The sequence below is a fragment of the Chiloscyllium punctatum genome, chromosome 42 (assembly GCF_047496795.1).
Source record: "Chiloscyllium punctatum isolate Juve2018m chromosome 42, sChiPun1.3, whole genome shotgun sequence".
Taxonomy (NCBI): Eukaryota; Metazoa; Chordata; class Chondrichthyes; order Orectolobiformes; family Hemiscylliidae; genus Chiloscyllium; species Chiloscyllium punctatum.
The window spans coordinates 19,108,274-19,131,168 of NC_092780.1; the positions used below are offsets into that span (position 1 = coordinate 19,108,274).

General features: G+C 40.6%; 1 protein-coding gene across 6 annotated transcripts; it reads right to left on the reverse strand.

Moving 5' to 3' along the window:
* Nucleotides 1–504: 504 nt before the first annotated feature.
* Nucleotides 505–22,669, reverse strand: LOC140465799 (uncharacterized). 6 transcript variants are annotated; one of them, XM_072561585.1, is made up of 5 exons: nucleotides 22,409–22,669; nucleotides 16,420–16,611; nucleotides 6,084–6,171; nucleotides 5,402–5,417; nucleotides 505–5,093 (listed from the first exon to the last, which is right to left on the reverse strand). In XM_072561585.1, exon 5 carries the CDS (start codon nucleotides 2,636–2,638, stop codon nucleotides 1,382–1,384), a length of 1,257 nt encoding a protein of 418 aa, XP_072417686.1. In that variant the 5' UTR covers nucleotides 2,639–5,093; nucleotides 5,402–5,417; nucleotides 6,084–6,171; nucleotides 16,420–16,611; nucleotides 22,409–22,669; the 3' UTR covers nucleotides 505–1,381. The 6 variants fall into 6 exon arrangements, with proteins under 6 accessions (XP_072417686.1, XP_072417684.1, XP_072417687.1 ...); XM_072561583.1 differs by having other exon boundaries at nucleotides 5,402–6,171; XM_072561586.1 differs by lacking the exons at nucleotides 16,420–16,611; nucleotides 22,409–22,669 and adding an exon at nucleotides 7,403–7,521.
* Between the last annotated feature and the right edge of the window lie 226 nt (nucleotides 22,670–22,895).

A 22,895-nucleotide genomic window follows, 5' to 3' on the forward strand; every position in this document is an offset into this window, starting at 1 on the left:
CTATGCCCTCTAGTTCTGGACTCCCCACCCCACGGAAAAGACTTTAATTAAGGGATAGTGGTTAGTTAGGAGAAAGAGCTTTCAATTTCTTAATAGTTTTGTTTAGTATTCACTAGAGTTAGGAATAAAAGTTGGTATTTTTCTTTAAATAGTGGAAATTAGGAGTTCTCTTTCACTCACTCACACATTTTAACAGATTACGAGGTGAGCAGAGCTTCTCATGGTGTTTGGTTTTAATTAACAGAGAGGTTCAACTTCTGTATTGTAATGGTTTCTCATGGGAGGGGACTTCAGTGCATGAACAGTTGCTATTGGTCCACAATAGAATCAGTGGTTTTAACAAAAAGTTTCATCAGCCCATTGTTAGTGTTCCCCAATTATTCTTTAATAGCCTGACATCTGCAACGGGTATTGTAAGACCGTGGCTCAATCTACCAATTTACTTTCTTCTATGTGTGAGCCTAGTCCTGCGTGTTCTTTTAAATGAAGCACTAGGAGAAGATATTCAGTCTCACACTCTTGATTTATTTTAAACAGTAAGTGGACAAAGCATTCAGAGCTCTGGGTCTAACCCTTTTTCCCTGACCAACTACCATGTGTGCCAGTTCAAAAAGTAAGACCTCGTTCTGTCCCTGCCCCAGTCTTTTATACAATAAAAAACGTCATACACACACTGAGGTAGAATTATCTTCTCATTGGCTGTTGGTCTGACTCCATTCTACGCCTCCTCGCATTCCCGGATGTCCGACCCCACGTGAGCTTCTTTTGCCCGCGAAACGGATCATCACGTGATCTCCTTGGCTCACTTCTGGGGTGCGAAACGGAACGTCACGTGACCGCCTCGCACTCTTCCAGGTGCAAAACGGAACGTCACGTGACCGTCTCGCACTCTTCCGGGCGCGAAACGGAAGGTCACGTGACCGCCCCGCACTCTTCCGGGCGTGAAACAGAACGTCACGTGACCGCCCTGCACTCTTCCGGGCGCGAAACGGAACGTCATGTGACCGTCCCGCACTCTTCCGGGCGCGAAACGGAACATCACGTGACCGCCCCGCACTCTTCTGAGCGCGAAACGGAATGTCATGTGACCGCCTCCTGCGTGTGTTAAACAGTGTCTTCACAGGCTTCTGACTGCTGCAGAGATTCACAGTCGCAGCCAGCCTTCAGCTTTTTTGTGTAAGCCATATATTTACAAGTCCCCTTTTTGGTCTCATAAAAATGAGACCAACCAACCAACCAGTTCTATACATCACATTCGCTCTCCGATGCATAGTCTTCCCCTCTTGCCAAAGCCATGGTTTCCGTCTCCATCTGTGACATCTGATAGGGCGGGGGAGCCTTCCCTTCAATTGTTGTGATAATTACCCTGTTTAACAAAGATCTAATACAGGGAATACAACAACATCCACACAACAATAATCATACCACCGAGGGACATAAACACAGAGGCAATTAATCCTTTCCATTTCCCAAACCACGAGTCAAAAATACCTCCTAAAGGGTTGTCAATACCGGAATGTTCATGTATTTCTTCAGACAAAGATCTTAGACCCTCCAGGGCTCTGGTTACCGAGCCATCAGGTGCCGTATTATTGGGGATAAACGTACAGCATTGGTCCCCGAACATAGAGCACACTCCCCCCTTCTCTGCTAACAACATATCTAAAGCCATTCTAGTTTGGACTGTCATCAATGAAGTCGCTGCCAATTGTTCAGAGAGTCTCGCCACCGCATCTCTAGTTCTATTAGCTAGCCTAAGTACATTGTAATGTACATAATTAATTCGGTCAACGTTTTTATTCGGCGTAACTGGGAATAGAACACTGATAATTGGGAGATTCTCAAATCCTGCTGCTATCTGGTCTGCCAATTTATATTCATCAGGTACACCGCGGGGAACACCTATTGCATCTGTGTAAGTGGTTGAGCCGGATGTGACATCAAACAAATCCCTACGAATTCGTGTATACGGATTCATTCCCTGTCGTCGTTCTCCTAAAAGAAATAAGGGTACTCCTAACCTGACCATTGCACAGGTTCCAGACCAATCTGGAGGTAGACTAATATGCAGTGTTCTACCTCCACAGTACCAAAAAAGATCAGCTCTGGCCCAGACCATTGTGCTAGCGTTCTGCCAGCCGGTTATATTAATTGTATCCTGACACCAGTCAGCAAGCATGTCTACCAAGATTATATTAGACCTTCGAACAAAACACGTACAATTGTTGGCCCTTGGTGTAAACACTGGAGGTAACGTGGAATTCTTTACAGGTGGAAAAATATCACTTAATGTGGTACAATTTGGAGGGTCCGCCTGCATAGTGAGGGCCATCATACAATGAAATCCTATTGGGTCTATATTTGGGAACAATGGAGCTGGGGAAGTAAACAGGGTTGGCCTTGCCGAAGAACACGCGACGCAATTACTCATATTCATCGAAATTGCTGTCGCTGTCATCCAGTCTAGCCACAAGTTCTTATCCCCATACCCGGTAGCTAATTTAATAATATCCCTTCTCGTAAGGTTGTTGTGGTCTATTACCATAACTCCAGAACTTGGTTCTACCTCCATGCTTGTATTTTCAGTTTGTGGCTGGCGCATAGGAGGGTCCACTAAGATTACCTTCACTAATCCCATGGTATCCACACCAGATTGATCTACACCTATTACAAGATAAAAGCTTCTGAATCTATAGTAGAATCTATTATAAAGATTGTGATTACTGGATATTTAGAAAATAGTTATCTCGTTGAACAGAGCCCACATTGGTATGTGATGGCAAAATCATATCTAATAAACCTGCTAAAGATTTTTAAGGATTTTTTTAGCTGAGTTGATAAAGGAAAACCAGTGGATCTGGTGTATTTGGATCTTTAGATGGCTTTTGCTGAATTTGCATACAGATAAGCAAGCAAAATTAAAGTACATGTGATTGGGGGTAATGTATTAGCAAGGAATGAGGATTAGTGATGCAAGCAGAAAGCAAAGAGAAGGAGTCAATTTTAAGGCTGTGACTAGTAGGGTGATGCAAGGATCAGTACTTGGGGCCCAAGCTGTTTATAATCAATTTCAATGACCTGGATTGAACATTATTTGTAATATTTCCAAATTTGCAGAGATGCAAAAACTGATGAGAATAGAATTATGAGGAGGATGCAAAAAAGGCTTCGAGAGGATTTAGACGGGTTGAGTGATTTGCCAAGAGCATGGCACATGGAATGCAATATGGAGAAATGTGAGGTTATCTACTTTGTTCAGAGGAACAAAGGGATTGAATATTTCTTAAACGGTAAGAGATTGGAATGTGTTGATGACCAAGGGAACATAGTTGTCTTTGTTCATAAGTCACAGGAGGCTACCACACAGATGGAGCAAGCAATTCAGAAAGCAAACAGTACGTTAGCCTTCATAACAACAGGATTTGAGTACAGAGCAAAGCGATGTTACTTCAATTGGATTGAACACTAGTGAGAATTCACCTAGATTATTGTGCACAGTTCTAGTCCCTTGCCCATGGAAGGATATACTTCCTACGGAGGGAGTGCAGCAGAACATGTTTGCCTTGGCTGTGGGGGTCCAGAACCAGGCAATGTCATCTCAGACTAAAATGAAAGCCGTTTAGGATTGAGATGGGAAGAAAAATTTTTCATTCTGAGGTGTTAATCTTTGGAATTCTTTACCCCAGAGGGCTGAGGAAACTCAACCTAAGTAAATTCAAGACAGATTGGTAGGTCTCTAGTTCCTAATGATATTGAAATAGAAGGATAATATCATATTGATGTAGATGATCAGTAGGTTGGAGCAGGCTTGAGGGACTGAATGGCCTACATTTACATTTATATTGCTATATTTCAGGATTGGGTAGTTTCAAACTCCTCTTCGCATGATGAGTTTTGGCAAAACCTGTAGAAGTTTCATCCTAATGACAATGAAGGTCTCATTGCGAACGATATGTTCCAGATGATGAATTTTAATGTCAAAGTAATTATCCTTGGATATCTTTTTCCAGAGTGATGGAGAATTTCACCTGTGTTATTCAGACATTGCATTGTATCCTACTGAGCTTTACTGTTGTCAGGTCAGGTGACTTTGGCCATTTTAAAGTGTCCTGGCTCATGTTTAACATTTCTTCCTCAGGTCAAAGTCCAATGCTTTTTAGATAGCCAATGAGATTTAAAGATTAATAGTCTGTATTTGATATCATGACAATACAGTGACCCAGCTTGTACTGCTCCCTGGGGAAGAGAATTTGACAAACTCCTGACTCTCTGAATATGTCTTTAGTCTGTTGAGCCCATTAAACAGTCAACGTAATAATGACCAATCTGTGACCCACACTCCATTTGAAATTGAAATCCTACATTTGTTGGAACTGGGTGCTCCTTTTGGTTTGCTCGTTGTGAAATTCCAATGCACATTTTGGATTGAGATTTTAGCAGCATGGGCAATGATTGGCACTAACATCCCCCTTCACTTGAATGGAGATTGCTTACTTGCACGACTAATTTGCAGTATAAACATCCATGCAAGCTGAACATTGTTCAAATTGTGAATGGTGCAGCACTGGATAGCATGTTCGATTTGAAATGATTGAATTTAGTGTTGTTTTTAAGTGGGGAAAAGCAAATGACACTGGATGCTTGAGCTCCAGACGAACATGCCTGGAGCGAAGTGGCTGTGGGGGTGGTGCAGGGAGCAGAGTAAACACGGCGGGTGAATTGGTTCAGTGTAGTTGGGCTTCTGAACAGTGGGCCAGGCCGCAGTTAGTCCTAATGGGACCTGCTGTGCAGACAATCCCTCCCAGTGCTGATCCTGTTTGTTTCTTCCGAGGGCTCTATGATTAATGAAGCCCAAATACATCCTCCTTCCCGCTGTCTCAGAAAGATCCACAGCTGTATAAATAGCTTCTCATTAATCCTACTGCCCAGCCTGGGAATAAAACTGCAGGTATCTCAACACTGTGCCAAACAGATTGCTTAAGGAATCTTTCATTCAACAGTAGGAAAAACTTCTCTTGTGGAAAGTAGTTTAGAAGCATCTGGACCTTGATTCACCTCTCATTTAGTGGGACCTTCAATGTTGATTGCATCATCTGTAGGCAGAGACAAACCATTTAGTTCATCAAATCGTGTTTACACAAGAAGGAAAACACTACTCATATAAGTCAAATGAATTGGGGGGCTAAGCTGGAAACTTCCCAGAGTTTTTATAAATATTTGCAATTTTAGGGCTTTATTGAGAAATCCTTTATGGAGCCACTCAGTTGATGTGATAGAATAGAAACAAAACAAAGAAACATCTTTTGGTTACTGACCATTTGTTAAAGCTCCGGGTGTTGTTATCTCTAACCTATTTTCAAAGTAATTGGACAATAACTTTTCTAGGATAAAACCAACATACCTTAGATGCTGGAAACCTGAAATAAACACAGAAAAAGCGTTAGAATAACTAATTCTGGCAGCATCAGTGGAAAGAGAAACAGAGTTAACATTTAAGAATTGAAATAGTCATATTTAACTTGGGAGACAATAATGTGATGGTTAGTATGTTTTTGCATAAAACTCAAAGGCATTATACCTTTAAGACAGCTAGATGATATCACAACATGTGATACTCTAATGTAAGAGGTCGCCATCTTAATTTGGGTATTCTGCTAATTAGCAAGCAGCCAGCTAGTCTGTCAGTCAGTCAATGTATGTATGTAACCATAATCTAAGTAAATACAAATCTTAGATTATGTGTGTAATTTGGAGATGTCATATTAGTGCACACAGTTAGTTGTTAATAAATTTACAGATATATGACTCAATAAGAACCCAGCTCTTTATGGTATGTGTTACACAGGCTAACGCATAGAAGATAATGAAGTACAGCAGTAATGTTGTTGGCTACTATTCTAGATAACCTGATTAGTGCTGTAGTTAGGGGTTCAAATGTCTTCATGACAATTAGTGCAATTTGAATTCAATTAACAAGTCAGAAATTAAAGCTAATCTCAGTAATAGTAACCATGAAACTATCAGTGATGGTTATAAAAACCTGTTGTTTGGTAATGATTTATAGGGAAGGAAATCTGCTATACTTATCGTTGTGAGTCCAAATTATTCTGAAATGGCCCAGCAAGCCACTCAATTCAAGGGCAATTAGGGATTACCAGCAACACACAAGTCCTGTGAAAAAATAAAAAAAGGTTATTTGAAATGAGGTCCCTTGCTTCACATCAGTCCAGCTCAGCCTTCCAAGATCACTTTGTGCAAATGAAGTAATTCATAGCAATTAATGCAGTTCAAAGGTGAGGGTGAGTCATACTTGGATGCTGTTTTGAAGAGTCATACATCTGCTTCCTTTCACGCGATGTTGCTGTACATAGCATTTGTGCACAAGCAAATACCATGTTGATATCAATTTATAGGATAACTTAATAGACAGGGCTTGGTCTGCATTATTGAACGTGCATTGCTGGTATATTGCTTGAGGTGCAATTCAGTCAGAAAAAGATCATTGAAGCTAAGGAAGTGTCAAAAATAATTCTGGTAACAGAGTGTAATGGACACAGCCTGTAATGAATCTGTGGGTTTTCCATTTCAATTCACTGGAGTGCAGTATTGTGGGAGCCAGTTCCACTCCCTGGTATTCTCATCAATTTCTGTGCATCAGAGTGAAGCTCTTCTGCACACTGATAGCCACTTGTAGCTTATTAAAGTATTCACAAATTCAATTATAAATGAAAACATTTTCTTTTATTCAGCGATATCCATTCCCTTCTAAGTTTACACATTACACTTTCCCCATAGCTCTCAGTCTCTCCCTCCCATGTTAACCTTTGAATCCATAACTTCGCTCCATTACTGAACCAAGAGCTACTGACAGTTCCAGGAATATGGAGCTCAGTAATACTGTTTGGCCCACCTACCAGGCAGCTCTCCAGAGTCAAGTTGTGGAGGTTTCCTCTGATCAGTTTACTCTCCTCCCTGGAGATGCACATAACTTAATCAGTATGAATAAGAACGTAAGGCACTGTGAACCTTATGCAGTGCTATGTCAATCTGTTATTTGACTCCATTGCAAGTTACACACATGCCTTAGTGTCCTGTTCCATTACATACGTGGAAAGGCAAGAATCTTGATAAAATGTTGTGTGCTCATTTTCAGTTAAATTATCTCTTCTTGTCATCCGATGAGACCACATATCTTTTCTTCCTGCAAACCCCCTTTTCCTATCACATTGCATGCAAAACAAATATCAATACAACTGCAACAATGATTACTGGCATTTAAAGAAGGTATAAATTCAAGGAACAAAGCTCACAAAGGCTTTTGGCTGTAAGTGGAACTGAAGTCTCTAAAATTTGATAAGCTGTACCTTAATCCTTAATGAATGTTGTGAAGTACACAACCTACCTGTAACCTGCTGCAAAACGTAGTGTAACGTGCTCAACCTTCATGATAGCGCCATTGTATGGTATAATTTTCCACCAACCTGCTCACCTCCAGGACTGTAACTATTCCATGATGCACTTACTGCGGTAATTTGAGATCCACACTTTTGTGAGCGAATGTTAAACAGGCTTTATTGAATATAACTACCTCCAGAGGATGTTAAGTGAGAATGTCACCAGGGAGCCGACAGACCCAGGCTGCAGTTCCATGTAAACTGATGTCAGTATGAGCTGAATTTTACCACAAGCTGGCTGAAGGCAATTTTTGTCGAATTTCAACAGACGTTTTCTCTCCACACGATGTAGTGAGTTTTCTTGTGTGATTGTCCCAACCTTGCCTCATTAATTGGGAACAACACATTTATGGCAATCTTCTGACTGATTTTCCTACTTGCCACAAGTGGAAGTACTTTCAACTTGCAGGAAATTCTGGGATTCCTGGTGCTGATGGCATGTTTAAAAGGCCACTGTGCACCTAGCCAAGCATTGACAGTCTGGACCTACCCTGTCCAACTGAAGACATTTGCCCTGGATAAAGTGAACTTGGCAGTACACTTTGTGGAGAGGGACCTGGAAGGTCTGGTTGATCGGGGTGCAAAGAGGGATATTCTCTTGTCCCAGGATCACCATTGGAGGCCATGACACCAGGCCATGCCAACCAGGTCCAAGATTGTCACCATAGTTAGTGAGCCCTCTATCACCTGGAAGAAATCCCAGCAGCTTCTCACTCCAAAAGGGTAAGTGCAACCATTTTCTATCTGCAACCACATGCCATCACTGTCTGTGCTACTATAGCCAACTCGCACCAAATGAATCAGTTTCATTATTGTCTGCAACACCTTCCCTCACTCTCTCATCTCCTTCAACCATGCCATACCCACCATTTTCAGAGGAATAGAGGAAAATGCCATTCACCCCATTGAGTCTGCCCCGCCATTCAATATGATCATGGCTGATCAAACATTTTGGTGCCTTTGTACAGTGCCAGAGGATCTTCAAACATCATGCAGCACTGGGCTCAGTATGTTCAATATTGTAACTGCAGCTAGACAGACGTTCACTCACACAGCTGATGATGAAAAGTGAACATATATTTACAAATTTGACAATACATTTACAGCAAAGTGTTACTTATGTGCTGTCAGAAGATTAGATTAGATTAGATTACTTACAGTGTGGAAACAGGCCCTTCGGCCCAACAAGTCCACACCGCCCCGCCGAAGCGTACCCACCCACACCCCTACATCTACATCGACCCTTACCTAACACTACGGGCAATTTAGTATGGCCAATTCACCTGACCTGCACATCTTTGGACTGTGGGAGGAAACCGGAGCACCCGGAGGAAACCCACGCAGACACGGGGAGAACGTGCAAACTCCACACAGTCATTCGCCTGAGGCGGGAATTGAACCCGGGTCTCCGGCGCTGTGAGGCAGCAGTGCTAACCACTGTGCCACCGTGCCGCCCACAAGATGGTCTTCCTTTCTCACCCACTATGTGCCCGGCCTTGGAATTGTCTCTGCAACTGGAATGGTTCCTACAGTGGAGTCCATTGGTACTGAGGATTTAGTCAGCTGAGCCTGGGGGCAGTTGTGTCTAGACAGCTGGGAGTGCCCACCTCCTCCCTCTCTGTCTCTGTCAGCCCAGTGATGTCTGGAGCTGTGGTGGGCGTTCCTGCCTCAGGCAGGACACACTCAGCAGCTCAGGGCCCTCTAGACAAGCGCAAATAAACAATGTTAATTTGTTAATATTGCAAAACTAATTTTTAGATTGGTAATCACAATGTTTAAGAGGGAAAGATTTGACGAGCAAAATTAGGTCAGTCGGCATTTAAAATTCTGCCAGTTCTTTCATAGAATGTGGGCATCAGTAACAAGGCCAGCATCTGTTACCCATTCTTAACTACCCCGAACTGATTAGTTTGCTCAGCAGTTTCAAAGTGCACTTAAGAGTCACTCACATTGCTGTGACTCTGGAGCGACATGTAGGTCAGACTGTGTAAAGGTGGCTGATTTCCTTCCTTTGTGAACCAGATGGGTCAAGGTCACTATCACTAATTCCAATTCCAGATATACCATCTGGATTTAAATTCCACCAATGGGGTGTGAACTCATAGTCCCTGAGCATTAAGTTACATGAGGAGAATGTCAGCACCAAAGAAAACAATCAAATGGATTCTCTCCTTCTTGGGGAAAAAAAGAGAGTCCCTGGAAACCGAATTGGAAAGGACACCAACTCAATTTTACCACACACAAAAACTCCTCCAGTATGCAATGGAATTGAATCTCTATACCTTGTGTTGGTCAAAGTCGTTCAATTTTCTACAGACTTTCTGTTGCTTTGAATCAACTTCCTGCTGATTCTGAGTAATAGGTAGACAGAAAGCATGTTAGTGAGGCCCACTAAATTATCAGCAGTTAAGATCAGGGCTGTTTTCTCTGTTTTAAAATTTAAAGCACTGTCCACTGCTTTTTGTCATTTATATCAATGATTTGGTTGTGAAAATAGAAGAAATGGTTAATAAGTTTGCAGATGACTGCAAAATTGGTGGTGCAGTGGACAGTGAAAAAGGTTACCTCAGAGTACAATAGGATCTTGATCAGATAGGCCAATGGGCCAGGGAGTTTAATTTAGATAAATGTGAGGTGTGGCATTTTGGTAATACAAACCAAAGCAATAATTATACAGTTAATGGTAGGCCCCTAGGGAGTGTTTCCCAACAAAGAGACCTAGGGGTGCTGGTGCATCGTTTCTTGACATTGGAGTCACAGGTAGACAGGGTAAGGCACTTCATATACTTGCCTTTATTGGTTGGAACATTGAGTATAAGAGTTGGGACATCATATTGTGGCTGTACAAGACATTGATGAGGCTACTTTTAGAATCCTGCATTCAATTCTGGTCTCCCTTCTACAAGAAAGATGTTGTTAAACTTAAAAGGGTTCAGAAATGATTTATAAGGATTTTGCTGGGATTTGAGGGTTTGAGCAATAGGGAGAGTCTGAATAGGCTGAGGCTATTTTGCCTGAAGTATTGGATGCCAAGGGGTGACATTATAGAGGTTTATAAAATCGTGAGGTGCATAAATAGGGTAAATAGCCAAGTCTTTTTCCTAGAGTAGAGGAGTCCAAAACTGCAGGGCATAGGTTTAAGGTGAGAGGGGAAAGATTTATAAGGGACCTGAGGAGCAACTTTTTCACCAGGAGGTCGGTGGGTATATGGAATGAACTGCCAGAGGAAGTGATGGAGGCTGGTAAAATTATAAGTTTTAAAAAGCATCTGGATGAGTATTTGAATGTCCAGGGTTTAGAGGGATAATGGGCCATATCCTGGCAAATAAAACTGGATTAATTTAGGATATCTGGTTGGAGTGGATGAATTGGACCAAAGGGTCTGTTTCCATGTTGTATAACTCTATGACTATCTGCTTCAGTCAGTGTATGGTATGTTTACTTTGGTGTGTTGATCTGTTAAGTGGCTTGTTCAGTCTGTAAAGATCTGGTTTGGCAGGAAGAGTTTACTGTGACTTCTTGGAGATGCTACAAGGGGAGGTATGTTGGACCTTCACTGGACTAAAAATGTTGCAGTCTGCTACTATTTTAATCCTCAGCCCATGTTCAAGTATCACCCCGGTCGCATCCCGCATTCTCTCAGTAGCTTCCATCAAAACCCTGAAAACTCTGCGTTCCTCCAATCCTGGCCTCTTGCGTGTGACTAATTTCCTTTCAGTCATCAATGGCAGTCATATTTTCTGGCACTAAGCTCTGGTATTTCTGCTACATACCTCTCTGGCTCTCCCACCACTGTCCTTTAAATTTATTTTTAAAACCGTAAGTGATCACATTTTGGTAGCTGTCTTAAAATCTCTTCCTTTGGTTTTCCCAAAAGAATGAAGGAAGGGGCCTTTTAATGCCCTATCCCTGGGTGATTAGAATTTCCTGGTGGGTAGGTGGGCCTCAGCAGTTGCTGAAGAATTTTCAGAGAGAGGAGATGTTGCCTGTGGGCTTTTTAACAAACACCTCCCCTCCCCCACCTACACAGCCCCCTCCCCCACCTCCTAGCTGCCATCCCTTGGTTAGGTTTCTCCTCCAGAATGGCAGCCTGGTAGACATGACCTCCTTCTATTCACACATTCTTAAGAAATATTTGGAGAGTTCCTCAGAATAGATGCACCTTCCCTCCTCTGTCTTCTATCTCATTCAGTATCCCCTACCTCCTATAGTGGGAATGCTGCAAAGGTGTCATTTCTGGAGAGCCTCCTATTAACCTTTCGAGCAGTGTACTTCACCTGTTGTTCTTCTTTGGATGGTGAGTGTACCCATTGGCTGTTAATTGAAAAATCTTGTCGGGTCCACATCTGATGTGGCACAGGGTTAGAGTCTGGAGGTTTTCTCTATGGTGGGCTTCCGCCCTCAGAAGGAAATTCCAGGTTTGATTATACTCTTGCGAAACATCTTGGGGCAATTTGAACGTTAAAGGTGCTATGCCAATGCAAGTTGTTGTTGTTAGGCTTTGCTAATGAATGCTGCCTTGTATGGGGCAGTACCAATGATTGTACCATCAATGCACCAGAAATAGGACCAAGTTTATTTACTGTATGCGTGAAACTGTAGGAAATCTCTGACTGGTGATTTAAATGTTGAAAAATTGCAGCATAGTGTTCAGAGATATGTAGATTAGATTCATTAGTCCGGGGTAAATATAGGATAATAGAGTAAGGGGGAATAGGTCTGGGTGGGCTACTCTTTGGAGGGTCGGTGTGGACTTGTTGGCTCGAAGGGCCTGTTTCCACACTGTAGGGAGTCTATGATGATTCAGAGGGATCTGGGTATCCTTGTACATGAATCATAAAAAGTTGATTTGCAGGTGCATCAGATAACTAAGAAGGCAAATGGAATTGCTAGAAGGATGGAGTTTTAAAGTAAGGAGGTTATGCTGCAGCTATATCGGGTGTTGGTGAAGCCACACCTGGAGCACTGTGTGCAGTTTTGGTCTCCTTACTTGAGAAAGGATGTACTGGCGATGGAGGGAGTGCAGAGGAGGTTCACTAGATTGATTCTGAAGTTGAGGCTGGTTTATGAGGAGAGATTGAGTAGACTAGGACTACAGTCATTGGAATTTAGGAGAATGAGGGGGAAATATACAGAAACATATAAAATTATAAAGGAAGTAGGTAAGATAAAAGCAGGAGGGTTTTTCATTGGCGGGTGAAACTAGAACTAGGGGGCATAGCCTCAAAATAAAAGGGAGCAGATTTAAGACTGAATTTCTTCACCCAAAGGGTTGTGAATCTATAGAATTCCCAGCCCAGTGAAGTAGTTGAGGATACCTCATTGAATGTTTTTAAGGCAAGGATTGATAGATTTTTGAACAGTAAAGGAATTATAGTGAGTGGGCAGGAAGTGGAGCTGAATCAACAAAAAGATCAGCCAGGATCTTATTGAATGGAGGAGCAGGTTTGATGTGCCAGATGGTCTACTCCTGCTCCTATTGCTTATGGTTTTGTGTTGTTATGAATGTGTGGAGCATTTCTCTTGGTTCCTGCTGTTAGTTGTTTTACATAATGTACACAAGTATATTTTCTAATCAATGGAGCAGTGTTATCCACTGGGGAAATTTGGTGATAGGTTCATTCTGTTTGTAGAGTTTAAGAGTCCATCACAAAAGCATATACAAGCTCAATGAAACTTCCAGTGAGGGCAGAAGCACCAACACATCACAACTTTCTACAATGGACAAGACTCTGCTAAAGCAGGGGATCAAATTCCATCTAACATTAACTAAGTTTGCCTCTTCATCCAAGAACACATTTATCCAATACGTTACTGAAGATGCAAACTGAGGCAGGCTACTTGGGATCCGAGTGAACAGAATGACTGAGCAATGGTGTATTGCTGTAATCAGATTGAAGGATTGAGGGGAATACAGTCGAAAGACTAAGAGAAACATTTTGGAAGAAAAGCCTAGATACAGAGAGTTTGAAAACAAATACAAATGTAAAGAAAAAACATTTTTAAGTTTTAAATTTGACATTTTAAAAGTTTCCAACGAAATGCTGAAGGAAGTGAGATTACACGATCTTCATAGATATTTTCAGTGCTAGAAAGGACGATTATCAGAACTGAACAATTATAACTTCAACCAAAAGGTACTTGTGCTTGAAGTGATTAGACTTAACTTGCTTTGCTAAATTAGGTATTGTCTGTGACACAAATATGTCGACTTCAGTCTATCAATGATGAGGTAAACAATGGAATAGCATTTTTGCAGATTATTGGTAGAACAGAGTAACTCAGACTTTAGCATAGTGACATCAAATTGCACATTAAACTTGAAGTTACTGAACTTTTTACTCATAAAGAACATCACCACATCAATATTCTTGGCAATAACATCTAGAGTAACCTTTAACCAGCATATTAGAAGTTACAGGATCACTGTGCCCCTTCACATGCTCAATTTCTGTATATGATACCATTGTTCCAGAAGATTCCAGAGTTGAACACAATGTCATGTGATATATAAAAGATATTGCATGCTTTTGTTGACAATTAGAATTGAGGATCCTCAACAAAAATATTTTGAGAAGCTATTATGTCATTATGAACGCAGCTCTATTTTAGGCTGTTTTGAGGGGTGGTTTTAAAGTTAGATTTGGTTCTGGGGATGTATTCAATTTTCCCTGTTGCCAAGAAACCCCACTTTAATAAAAACATCTCAGCAAGGAATCCATCCATTTGCAGTTTTCCAGCTCCTCATTGTTGCAGATTGCCTAGTGCCAGGATTTTTTTTTCTTTTTAACAAACTCTTGAGCATTTTCCCACAGTCTCAGCCTGACATTTTTAATGCCATTCTCTGAGGGATGTTCCAATTCTATATTATTTTCCTTAACAAACAAAGCCAATTTTAAATTTACTCAGGGAATATTAGCTTTTAATATAACCTTTTCTGTTGCTGTTTCCTGCTACAGTAAATCCCATTAATAATAAATGTGCTGGGACCAATAAAATGATTCTTCCCATCCCAACATTCCATGTAAGGAAGTTTAAACCCTTTTGCTGACTAATTTTGATTAAATTCTAAGGGAAAATTAATTGGGTGTTGGTAATAACAATAGTAATAGCAATTATTTGGGTTTCATAGTGTTTTCCTTATAAGGATAGCTTGTTCTTATACTGACATCTCTTGTTCAGGAATGCTTCATTGTGACTGGGAAAAGCAATGTGTGACTGAAAACTATGTACTCCATGGTGTTGGGATAAGAGGCTATGAGGAGGCATGCTGGGAAAAGACTGCCAAAAGATCTCCATTGGTTTGGAATACTGGAGTACTGTAAGTGAAATATAATCTTCTGTCAATACCTATGCTGCAACTCTTGTATTGATCCACAAAATTCTGATGTAAAGGATTTTTATACACGTTGGAAAAGGGTAGACTTAGGTGTGACTTAATTAAGGTTGATATAATGAAGAAGGGTTCAAACAGTTTTGGTGTAACTTGTTTGAATGAATGGGTTTTGATGGTGTGGTGTGGTTTGGGATGATCTCAAATTACAAAAAGGTGGAATGGAGCTAGATATTAGGAGGTGGTTCCTTTTCCAGAAAAGATTGGACTTGTGGTGAATATTACTTCACTCAGGTCCTTCAAGGAAGGTAGTCTTGGGCATTTTTCTCATTGTGGTTGAGATTGACCCTAACCCTAACCCTCAGGCACAATCTAGCCACCATCCTTGACTTTCAATGGTGTTGCCAACACGGAATCCCTACTATCAACATCCCGGGGTTATGATTGAGCAGAAACTGAACTGGACTCACCATATGAATACAATGGCTGCAAGAGTAGGTGAGAGGCTAGGAATACTGCAGCAAGTAACACAACTCCCTACTTATGAAGACTGTCCACCATCTCCAAAGGAGAAAGTGAGGACAGCAGATGCTGGAGAATCAGAATCAATAAGTGTGGTGCTGGAAAAGCACAGTGGGTCGGGCAGCATCCGAAGAGCAGGAGAGTTGATGGTTTGGCCATAAGTCCTCTATCTTATGCCCAAAACATCGACTCTACTCCTCCTTGGATGCTGCCTGACCCTCTGTGCTTCTCCAGCGTTACACTTTTAGACCCACCATCTCCCAAGTATAAGTCAAGAGTGTGATAGAATAATCACTACTTTCTTGGATGTTAAAAGATTAATGATTTTACTGTCAAGTGAATTTTACTGAAAAATACAGTGAAAATCTTCCTCTGTTGCCATGATTCTGGTGCCATTTTGAATAGTTCAAAGAATAAACAAAAGCTAAAAATGCGTCCATAACCCTCCAGCCACTGCTTTGCCACTACCAGCACTGGACCAAACCAATGTCCATTTGAAGTCACCGTTCCTCAGGTGCCATCTTTTGCCATTGGGCTTACCTTGCCAATGTCACTTCGACTGATGTAGCGGCCAATACTGGGTTCTGTCCTCGCCCCTCTACCAGCTTCCTCCATAATGCCACTGCTGGAGAACAGCTCCCGGCTCACTGGATGTCACCTTCCTACCCACCTTTGGCCGTCCTCATCGATGCCAGTACTGCCATGACCGAGCTCTCCCAGAAGGTGAGCAGAAACAAAAGTTTAAAAGAAAGGAGAAATTAAGAGAAAAAAAAGCATGAGAAGGTGGATAAGACCCAGGTATAGGAGCCCAGACACTGCCTACTTCGCTGCCACCATCTTCAGTGCAGCTCTGAAAACACTCATGAAAAGCTCAACACCATCCTGGACAAAGCAGCCCCCTTCATTAACACCATATCCACAAAACACCCACTCCCTCCATCACCGATGCTCAAAAGCAGCGGTGTGTACTATCCACAAAATTCACAGCAAAAATTCACCGAAGATCCTTAGACAGCACCTTCCAAACCCATAACCACTTCCATCGAGAAGAACAAGGAAAGCAGGTACCTAGGAACAAAACCACTGGCACATTCCCCCCAAGATACTCACCATCTTGACTTAGATATCTGTTGCCTTCCTTTACTGTCCCTTGGTCGAAATCCTGGAATTCCCTCCCTGAATGCATTGCGAGTCAAGCTCCATAACGTAGACAGCAGTGGTTCAAGATGGTAGCTCAGCACCATCTTCTCAAGGGCAAATAGGAACAGGCAATTAATGCTGGCAATGCTCACTTCCCACATCCTACAAGTGAATAAAAAGCAAACTTTGTTTAGAGCCTGGAACACCATGTTAATCAGGGGTATTGTGGTCTACTAGCATCATACTGTTTAGTAAGAAACTTTGAAAGGAATTTTCCAGACTTTATCCATCACACCCTGCTTTTCCTTGAAGATTACTTCAGTGCATGTATCAACATGCAAAACACCAAATTTACATGGGAATGACTGGATGAGCAAATTGATATCTTCTGGTCTGTCACTGTTTGCAAGTTCTAATCCAGCTAGCAGGAAACATACAGGATAAGATTGGCTTATCATTTTAACCTACCTTGATTTCACTTTTGAATATTAGGCCAAATTTACCCTCAAAGTGGAGATTTCTGCGTCAGCCATGCTTGGTACCTCTCAAGTCATGACCATTTATGTTTCTGAAATGGAGAGAGATGTGTACGGTCTCTTTACAGACCAACGAAATGAGAAATGTAGGCACAATGCAAAAAAAGGCCAGATTTCAGGCAGAAAGCTGATTCTTTTTTTTATGTGGCTATCATATCTGCCCTCTGATGTGACAGCAAGTCTTCCACTGAAACAAATGACAGCAAATATAAGAAAATGCAAACTGGAATCAGACAAACGATTTCAAATCTTGCAAATTGTGATGACTTGACATCTTAGTGGTGGAAAAATATTTTGCAAGTTACTCACTTTTTGGCAAGTAAGTCTTTCACCTGAATTAACACCGTTGCCAAAAATCTGTTGCTTGGTGAAATTAATCCTAATTGCACCTTTGGTTTAGACTGTGAATTATGTTCCAGGGCATGGGCAAGATGTGTGACCGAGCCCATATTAAAACATTGCAAGAAATGTAGGTCTCAACCAAAAATTGGAGTCTGAAACCCACATGTCCTATAATGTCCTGCATTATAATGGTGGAGCAGGATTGGGCACCAGACTCATGTTGGATACTTCATACATCTTAGAGTAATGAAGTGATGACACTAATTTCTATGTATGCAAGCCTTGAGAGGGGCAGTGGTGGAGTGGTGATGTCCCTCAATTGTAGAACATGGGTTCTCTTTCTGGTTGTCCATGGACATGGGTTCAAGTCTCACCATGGCAGCTGGTGAAATTTTAATTCAATAGAAATCTGTAATAGAGAGCTGGCCTAATGGTGACAATGTAATTATTGAATCGTCTGATTCACTAATGGCCAGTTCAGAAGGAAGTCTGCCATCCCTACCAACATATGATTCTAGTCACATAGCGATGTGATTGACTCTTAACTGCTCCCTGGGAAATTGGGGTTGGGCAATAAACACTGGCTTAGCCAGTGATGCCCACAGCTTGTGAATGAATTAAAAAAGAGTTAATTCAAAGCGTTTTAAAATGTTTACTCCCTGGTTAAAATTTGGTTTCTGGCTCTTTCCAGCACCTTTATAATTTTTTTCTGAGTTCATGTCCAGACTTATCCAATCAAGCACAACGAGCATTAAGAATAAATCTTTATATAATCAAACACAGTACATCTGAGCCATTGATAAATACAACTAGGACTTTTACTACATTGGGTGGAAAATACAGTGGAAAAAGTATGCTGCAATCATGATACTAAATCTATACAAACATCAGTCTGGTCCCATCTTGAACGTTTTGTCCAAATCTGGGCATAAAACTTCAGCTGAAGACTTTGGAGAGGTTACAGAAGAGACTTATCAAATGGTTGCAGAAATGAGGATTACACAGATTGTTTGGACATGCTGGGAATGTTCACCTTAAAACCGATAAGGTTGAAACAATTTGGAAGAGATGTTTAGAATCATGGAATATTTAGGTAGACTAAGGAAAGAGTGGCTGTTTCCAATGGATGAATCATCACAGGACATTAAACAATTGACAAAAAAAAAATCAGAGATGACATATGGCAAAACCATTTAAAGCAGCAACTGGTTAGAATTTGGAGCTCAGATTGGAAATTAGATTCAGATCCAATCCTAGCTTTCACATGGAAAATAGATAAATATTTGAAAGAGAACATTTTCAGGAATATGGGGAAAAAGTTGAATAATGAGGTTAAGTAGATTACTTTTGGAAAGACCTTGCACAGGTAAAATGGACCAAATCTTTGTGTGTTGTACTGTTCTACAATTCTGTGATGCATCTGGAATTGCCCAAACTCCCATTGTCATTTAGGCACTACACTAGAAATAGTGATGGCCAAGAGGAAACAAATCTAACACATGACAGTCTAACAGGTGATCTACGCCTATCTCAAGTACTGAGGGCAACCAGAAAGAGAAGGGATTTTAGCATCCTGCCAGTACTGATGTCATCCAGAAAGAGGGCAAATATGTAAACCATCTATCTCAATGCCTGAGGAAGGTCTGTTCCTGGCCAAACAAGACTATTTAAATAAAGCTCCAACTCTGCTCTTGCCTGCTCCAGTAACCCAGGAAGGTAAAATAAAAGGTTGACATACAAAGTTGTCTCATGACAATTCAACATTGCTTCAGAGGCATATGGATTTCTTTTTCAAACGTTGAATAGAGGGTTAAAATATAAAATAATTTCCAGAATCTATTAAAGACAGAAAAGGACAATGTTGGTCTGCTGGGAAAACAGAGAGTTACTAGCTCTTTGCAGAGTGGCATTTTGAAAATGCCACTAAAGGATGTTGGAGGTTTTACTGGGTAGAGGGGTTTCCGCACTGACATAATGCTAACCACTTGAAAGATGTTGATTGACATCTCACTGTTTCTGAAGATTTGCTTTTTTAGTGAATTTTGAGAAAAGGGAATGTGGATAAATAGTTAGCACAGGCAGTGATGGATCAAATGGCTCACACACGCATTGAAAGACTCTGTGATTAGTGGGGCAGCTGTACTAGTAGCCAGTCACAGATTAGAAGTAACAACCAATTTTTATCTCTTTTCAAGAACTTGACATGTCATTAATTACATTACATGTCACAAAGCTCTTTAAACTCATTGAGGGCACATGGTTCTTGTGGCAAACAGTTCAACTAAAATTAAGGCAATACTAGTTTACCCAGGAGGTGTTCCCTTTGCACCAGTTGTAGGCAAGCCTGTGCTTTGTAAACGGAGTCAGATGGAAGTGTTTATAGCTCTCTCTTGATGAATAAGGAATTACTTTATTCCCATAGATTCACAAAGGCTTTCATTTTTCATTTTAATAGTGATTTTAGCACAACATATAGAGTGTGAAGTGTTCCCTTCACAGGAAAACTGTCCTATTGCGGGGAAAAAAGATTTTGTATATTGTACGTACAAAAATTAGAAAAAATACATATCACAGCTTTATACCTTTCTGAAAATAACTTAGCTAAGTTATTACCTTTCAAAAGGCTAATTCAATTTTGTTGCTAATATTAGAATTACCATAGATATCGCTGCAAGATCAAGAAGAAAGAGAGTGTGTTTACAGTTTTGGTGTAATTTTGAACATAACAAGTTCATAAAATATATAAATCCAAGACTTTCATTTTTACTGTTCCTAGAAGCCTAATCCTCTTGAATTGAACTCCTTTATCTCATTAGTTTTCCATCCAAGTTTTATTTTTCATCCATATTTGTTCCCTGTCTTTTTATAGCTCATTGGCTTCAAATAACAAATGTAACCTGCATGTCAATGTAATAAAATCTCATCCTGAGGAGAAGCACTCAATACAGAGATTGATTACTACCAGCTCTTTGTGAAGGAAGGTTTAGTGTCACTTCTAAACTCTAGGAACTGTGCACAATTAGAACAAATGATAACTTCCAGGTATTTAATCCTCGAGTGTACTATCATCCATATCGGTGTTTCTCAAATTAGTGTCTGTGGACCTCTGTGATCAGATTTGTCTACAAAAATATTCGAGGATTCTGCAAAACAACATGAAATGCAAGCCAGGAGGCAGGAGAGTACAGCTGCCACATACACAGTGCAATGCTTTCTGGCTGTCTCACCTATGAGGAGAGAATGCAAGGCTAGATAGATTCTGCAGTGAGATGCAGGCATAATCATCTCATTGATCTCTACAGGTAAGCAAACACTTTCTGTTTTTAAACACTCTTTACATACTGTACTGTCATAAATGAGCACCACGTGTGACATGAGAGTGGGACTAAATGGCCACTTCTTTCAAAGTGTTAGCATTGGCAATGATGGGTTGATTGGCTTATATGCATACTGAAAGACTGTATAAATAATGGGTTTAAAAATGTGTTGCTGGAAAAGCGCGGCAGGTCAGGCAGCATCAAAGTAACAGGAGAATCGATGTTTCGGGCATAAGCCCTTCTTCAGGAAAAGGGCTTATGCCCGAAACGTCGATTCTCCTGTTCCTTTGAAGCTGCCTGACCTGCTGTGCTTTTCCAGCAACACATTTTTAAGCTCTGATCTCCAGCATCTGCAGTCCTCACTTTCTCCCCGTATAAATAATGGGGCAGCCGTACTAGTAGCCAGTCACAAACTACAAGTAACAATCAGCCTTTAATTCTTTATGTAGCTTTACAATTTAGACATATCTGAGATTGTTAAGCTATTTGAAAAGAAACCCTTCAACCAAATACATTTCCATTGCTTAGCTTGAGATTGTTCGAGTTATCTTGGTAGATATACATTATCTTTGTGTACAATTCCACCTTGGTGTTAGTCACACCCTGTGAGTCTTGGTTTTTTGAGCCAGATTAGAAAAGAAGCATATGTTCATGGATTTATTTATCTTCTTATTTTCAATCCATTGTTTGTTGAGATTCTCCTACACCTAATATTTTTCTCTCTTGCTCTGTCTCTCACTTGTGCATGCAACACACCATCTTCTAAGTAAAATGCAAAGTAAATCTTCCTTTTTATTTGCAGGCCAGTCTTCCGAATAGATCTATTTTCCTCCTCTATCTACAATAGGTTAGAGTGGAGACACTGAATCATTGTACCTTGTGTGATGTAACATGTATGATTTATTGGTATTATTATAGTTTCATTTGAGTTTGGATTTGCATGTTTTGCTCTGAGCATGAAGGGATTTCATGACGAAGTATTTCTGTAGCCATGGTGATTACTTAAAAAAAACACAATGAGAAAGATAGTTCTTGGAGGCTAATGGAACTTTGTTTATATTGAGAGAGATTTTAATGGGTGAACAAAGTAAACAGTATAGTTTTCGATTAGAAGGTTCTGAAAGTGGTAAATTTTCCATTAGTGGAAGCATTCATAATTTCATTTTGGCTGAAGCTGGATGTGTAAAATAATTGCTCCTAGAAAAGCGAGAAAGTTTAAAACTGTTCAGAAAGAGTTTACCTCAGAGTACGGAGTTTAATTTTAATGTTCCAGGCCAGAAGTATTTGGTTAAAATCTTGAAGGGGTTAAGTGATACTGAGAAAGTCTAAGCTCAGTGGTATGAAGAATTAAGAAATAGGAATTCTCTCCCAAATATGGATATTTGAATATGATGGGAATAATGGGATTGTATTTTACAATATGTTTTGAAATGTTTTAAAGTTGTTTTATAAGTAAATTATCTGGCTTATTCTATTTTATCTTGATTTCGGTTGCATAATAAACTTCTGTTTTGTTGTTAAGATCAACTTTTTAGCATTATATGCTTATGTTGCATCTCTTAAAAACTTAAAGAAATACACAACACATGATCTATCAAGCCAGATTTCAGTCTGAGATCTGACTTGTGCAATAATAGCATCAGCTGGGGTCATAGCAACTGAAAGTTGAAACAGTCTACATTACTAAATTTCTATATCAGTAAATGAAAAGATTTTTGAAATGAACTAAAATTATAAAACAAACAATGTTACTTTTCAACTTACCTTCCATTCACTACTGATCTTCTCTAAACATCTTGCTCATTACCATCCCGGTGTCACGATCCCTGACCCTCCCTCTCACCACAGATGCTCCAGCTTACAGACACTCCCACTCCTTCCAGTTATTGTGGACCCTTCCTCGCACTAAAACTTTGACTCTCTGCCTTTCTGTACCACTGCTTCCCTCTCCAGAACCCTTGTAGTGAGCGAGAATTCTGGAGATCAGTGGTGGCAGTCAAAAAAAACAGTTTAAACTTGCATGAGACAAACTACAAGCTGGAGAGACAATGACAGTAAGCGCCAGGGAGGCCAGAGGCTATGAATTGGAGGATCAGCAATAAGAAGGAAGGTCACTGACTGTCAAAGGCTGCTGTATAAATGTGTCAATCAGGTGACACAGCTGGAAGTCAGCTTTGGCGCGGAACAACTTTAATACAAAACTTCTTTTTCATTTGTTCATGGGATATAAGCATCATTGAAGGGCAAGGAT

Bases quoted from the DNA above. Each gene is read 5' to 3' on its own strand.
- LOC140465799 (XM_072561585.1), bottom strand. From the start codon at position 2,638: ATGGGATTAGTGAAGGTAATCTTAGTGGACCCTCCTATGCGCCAGCCA.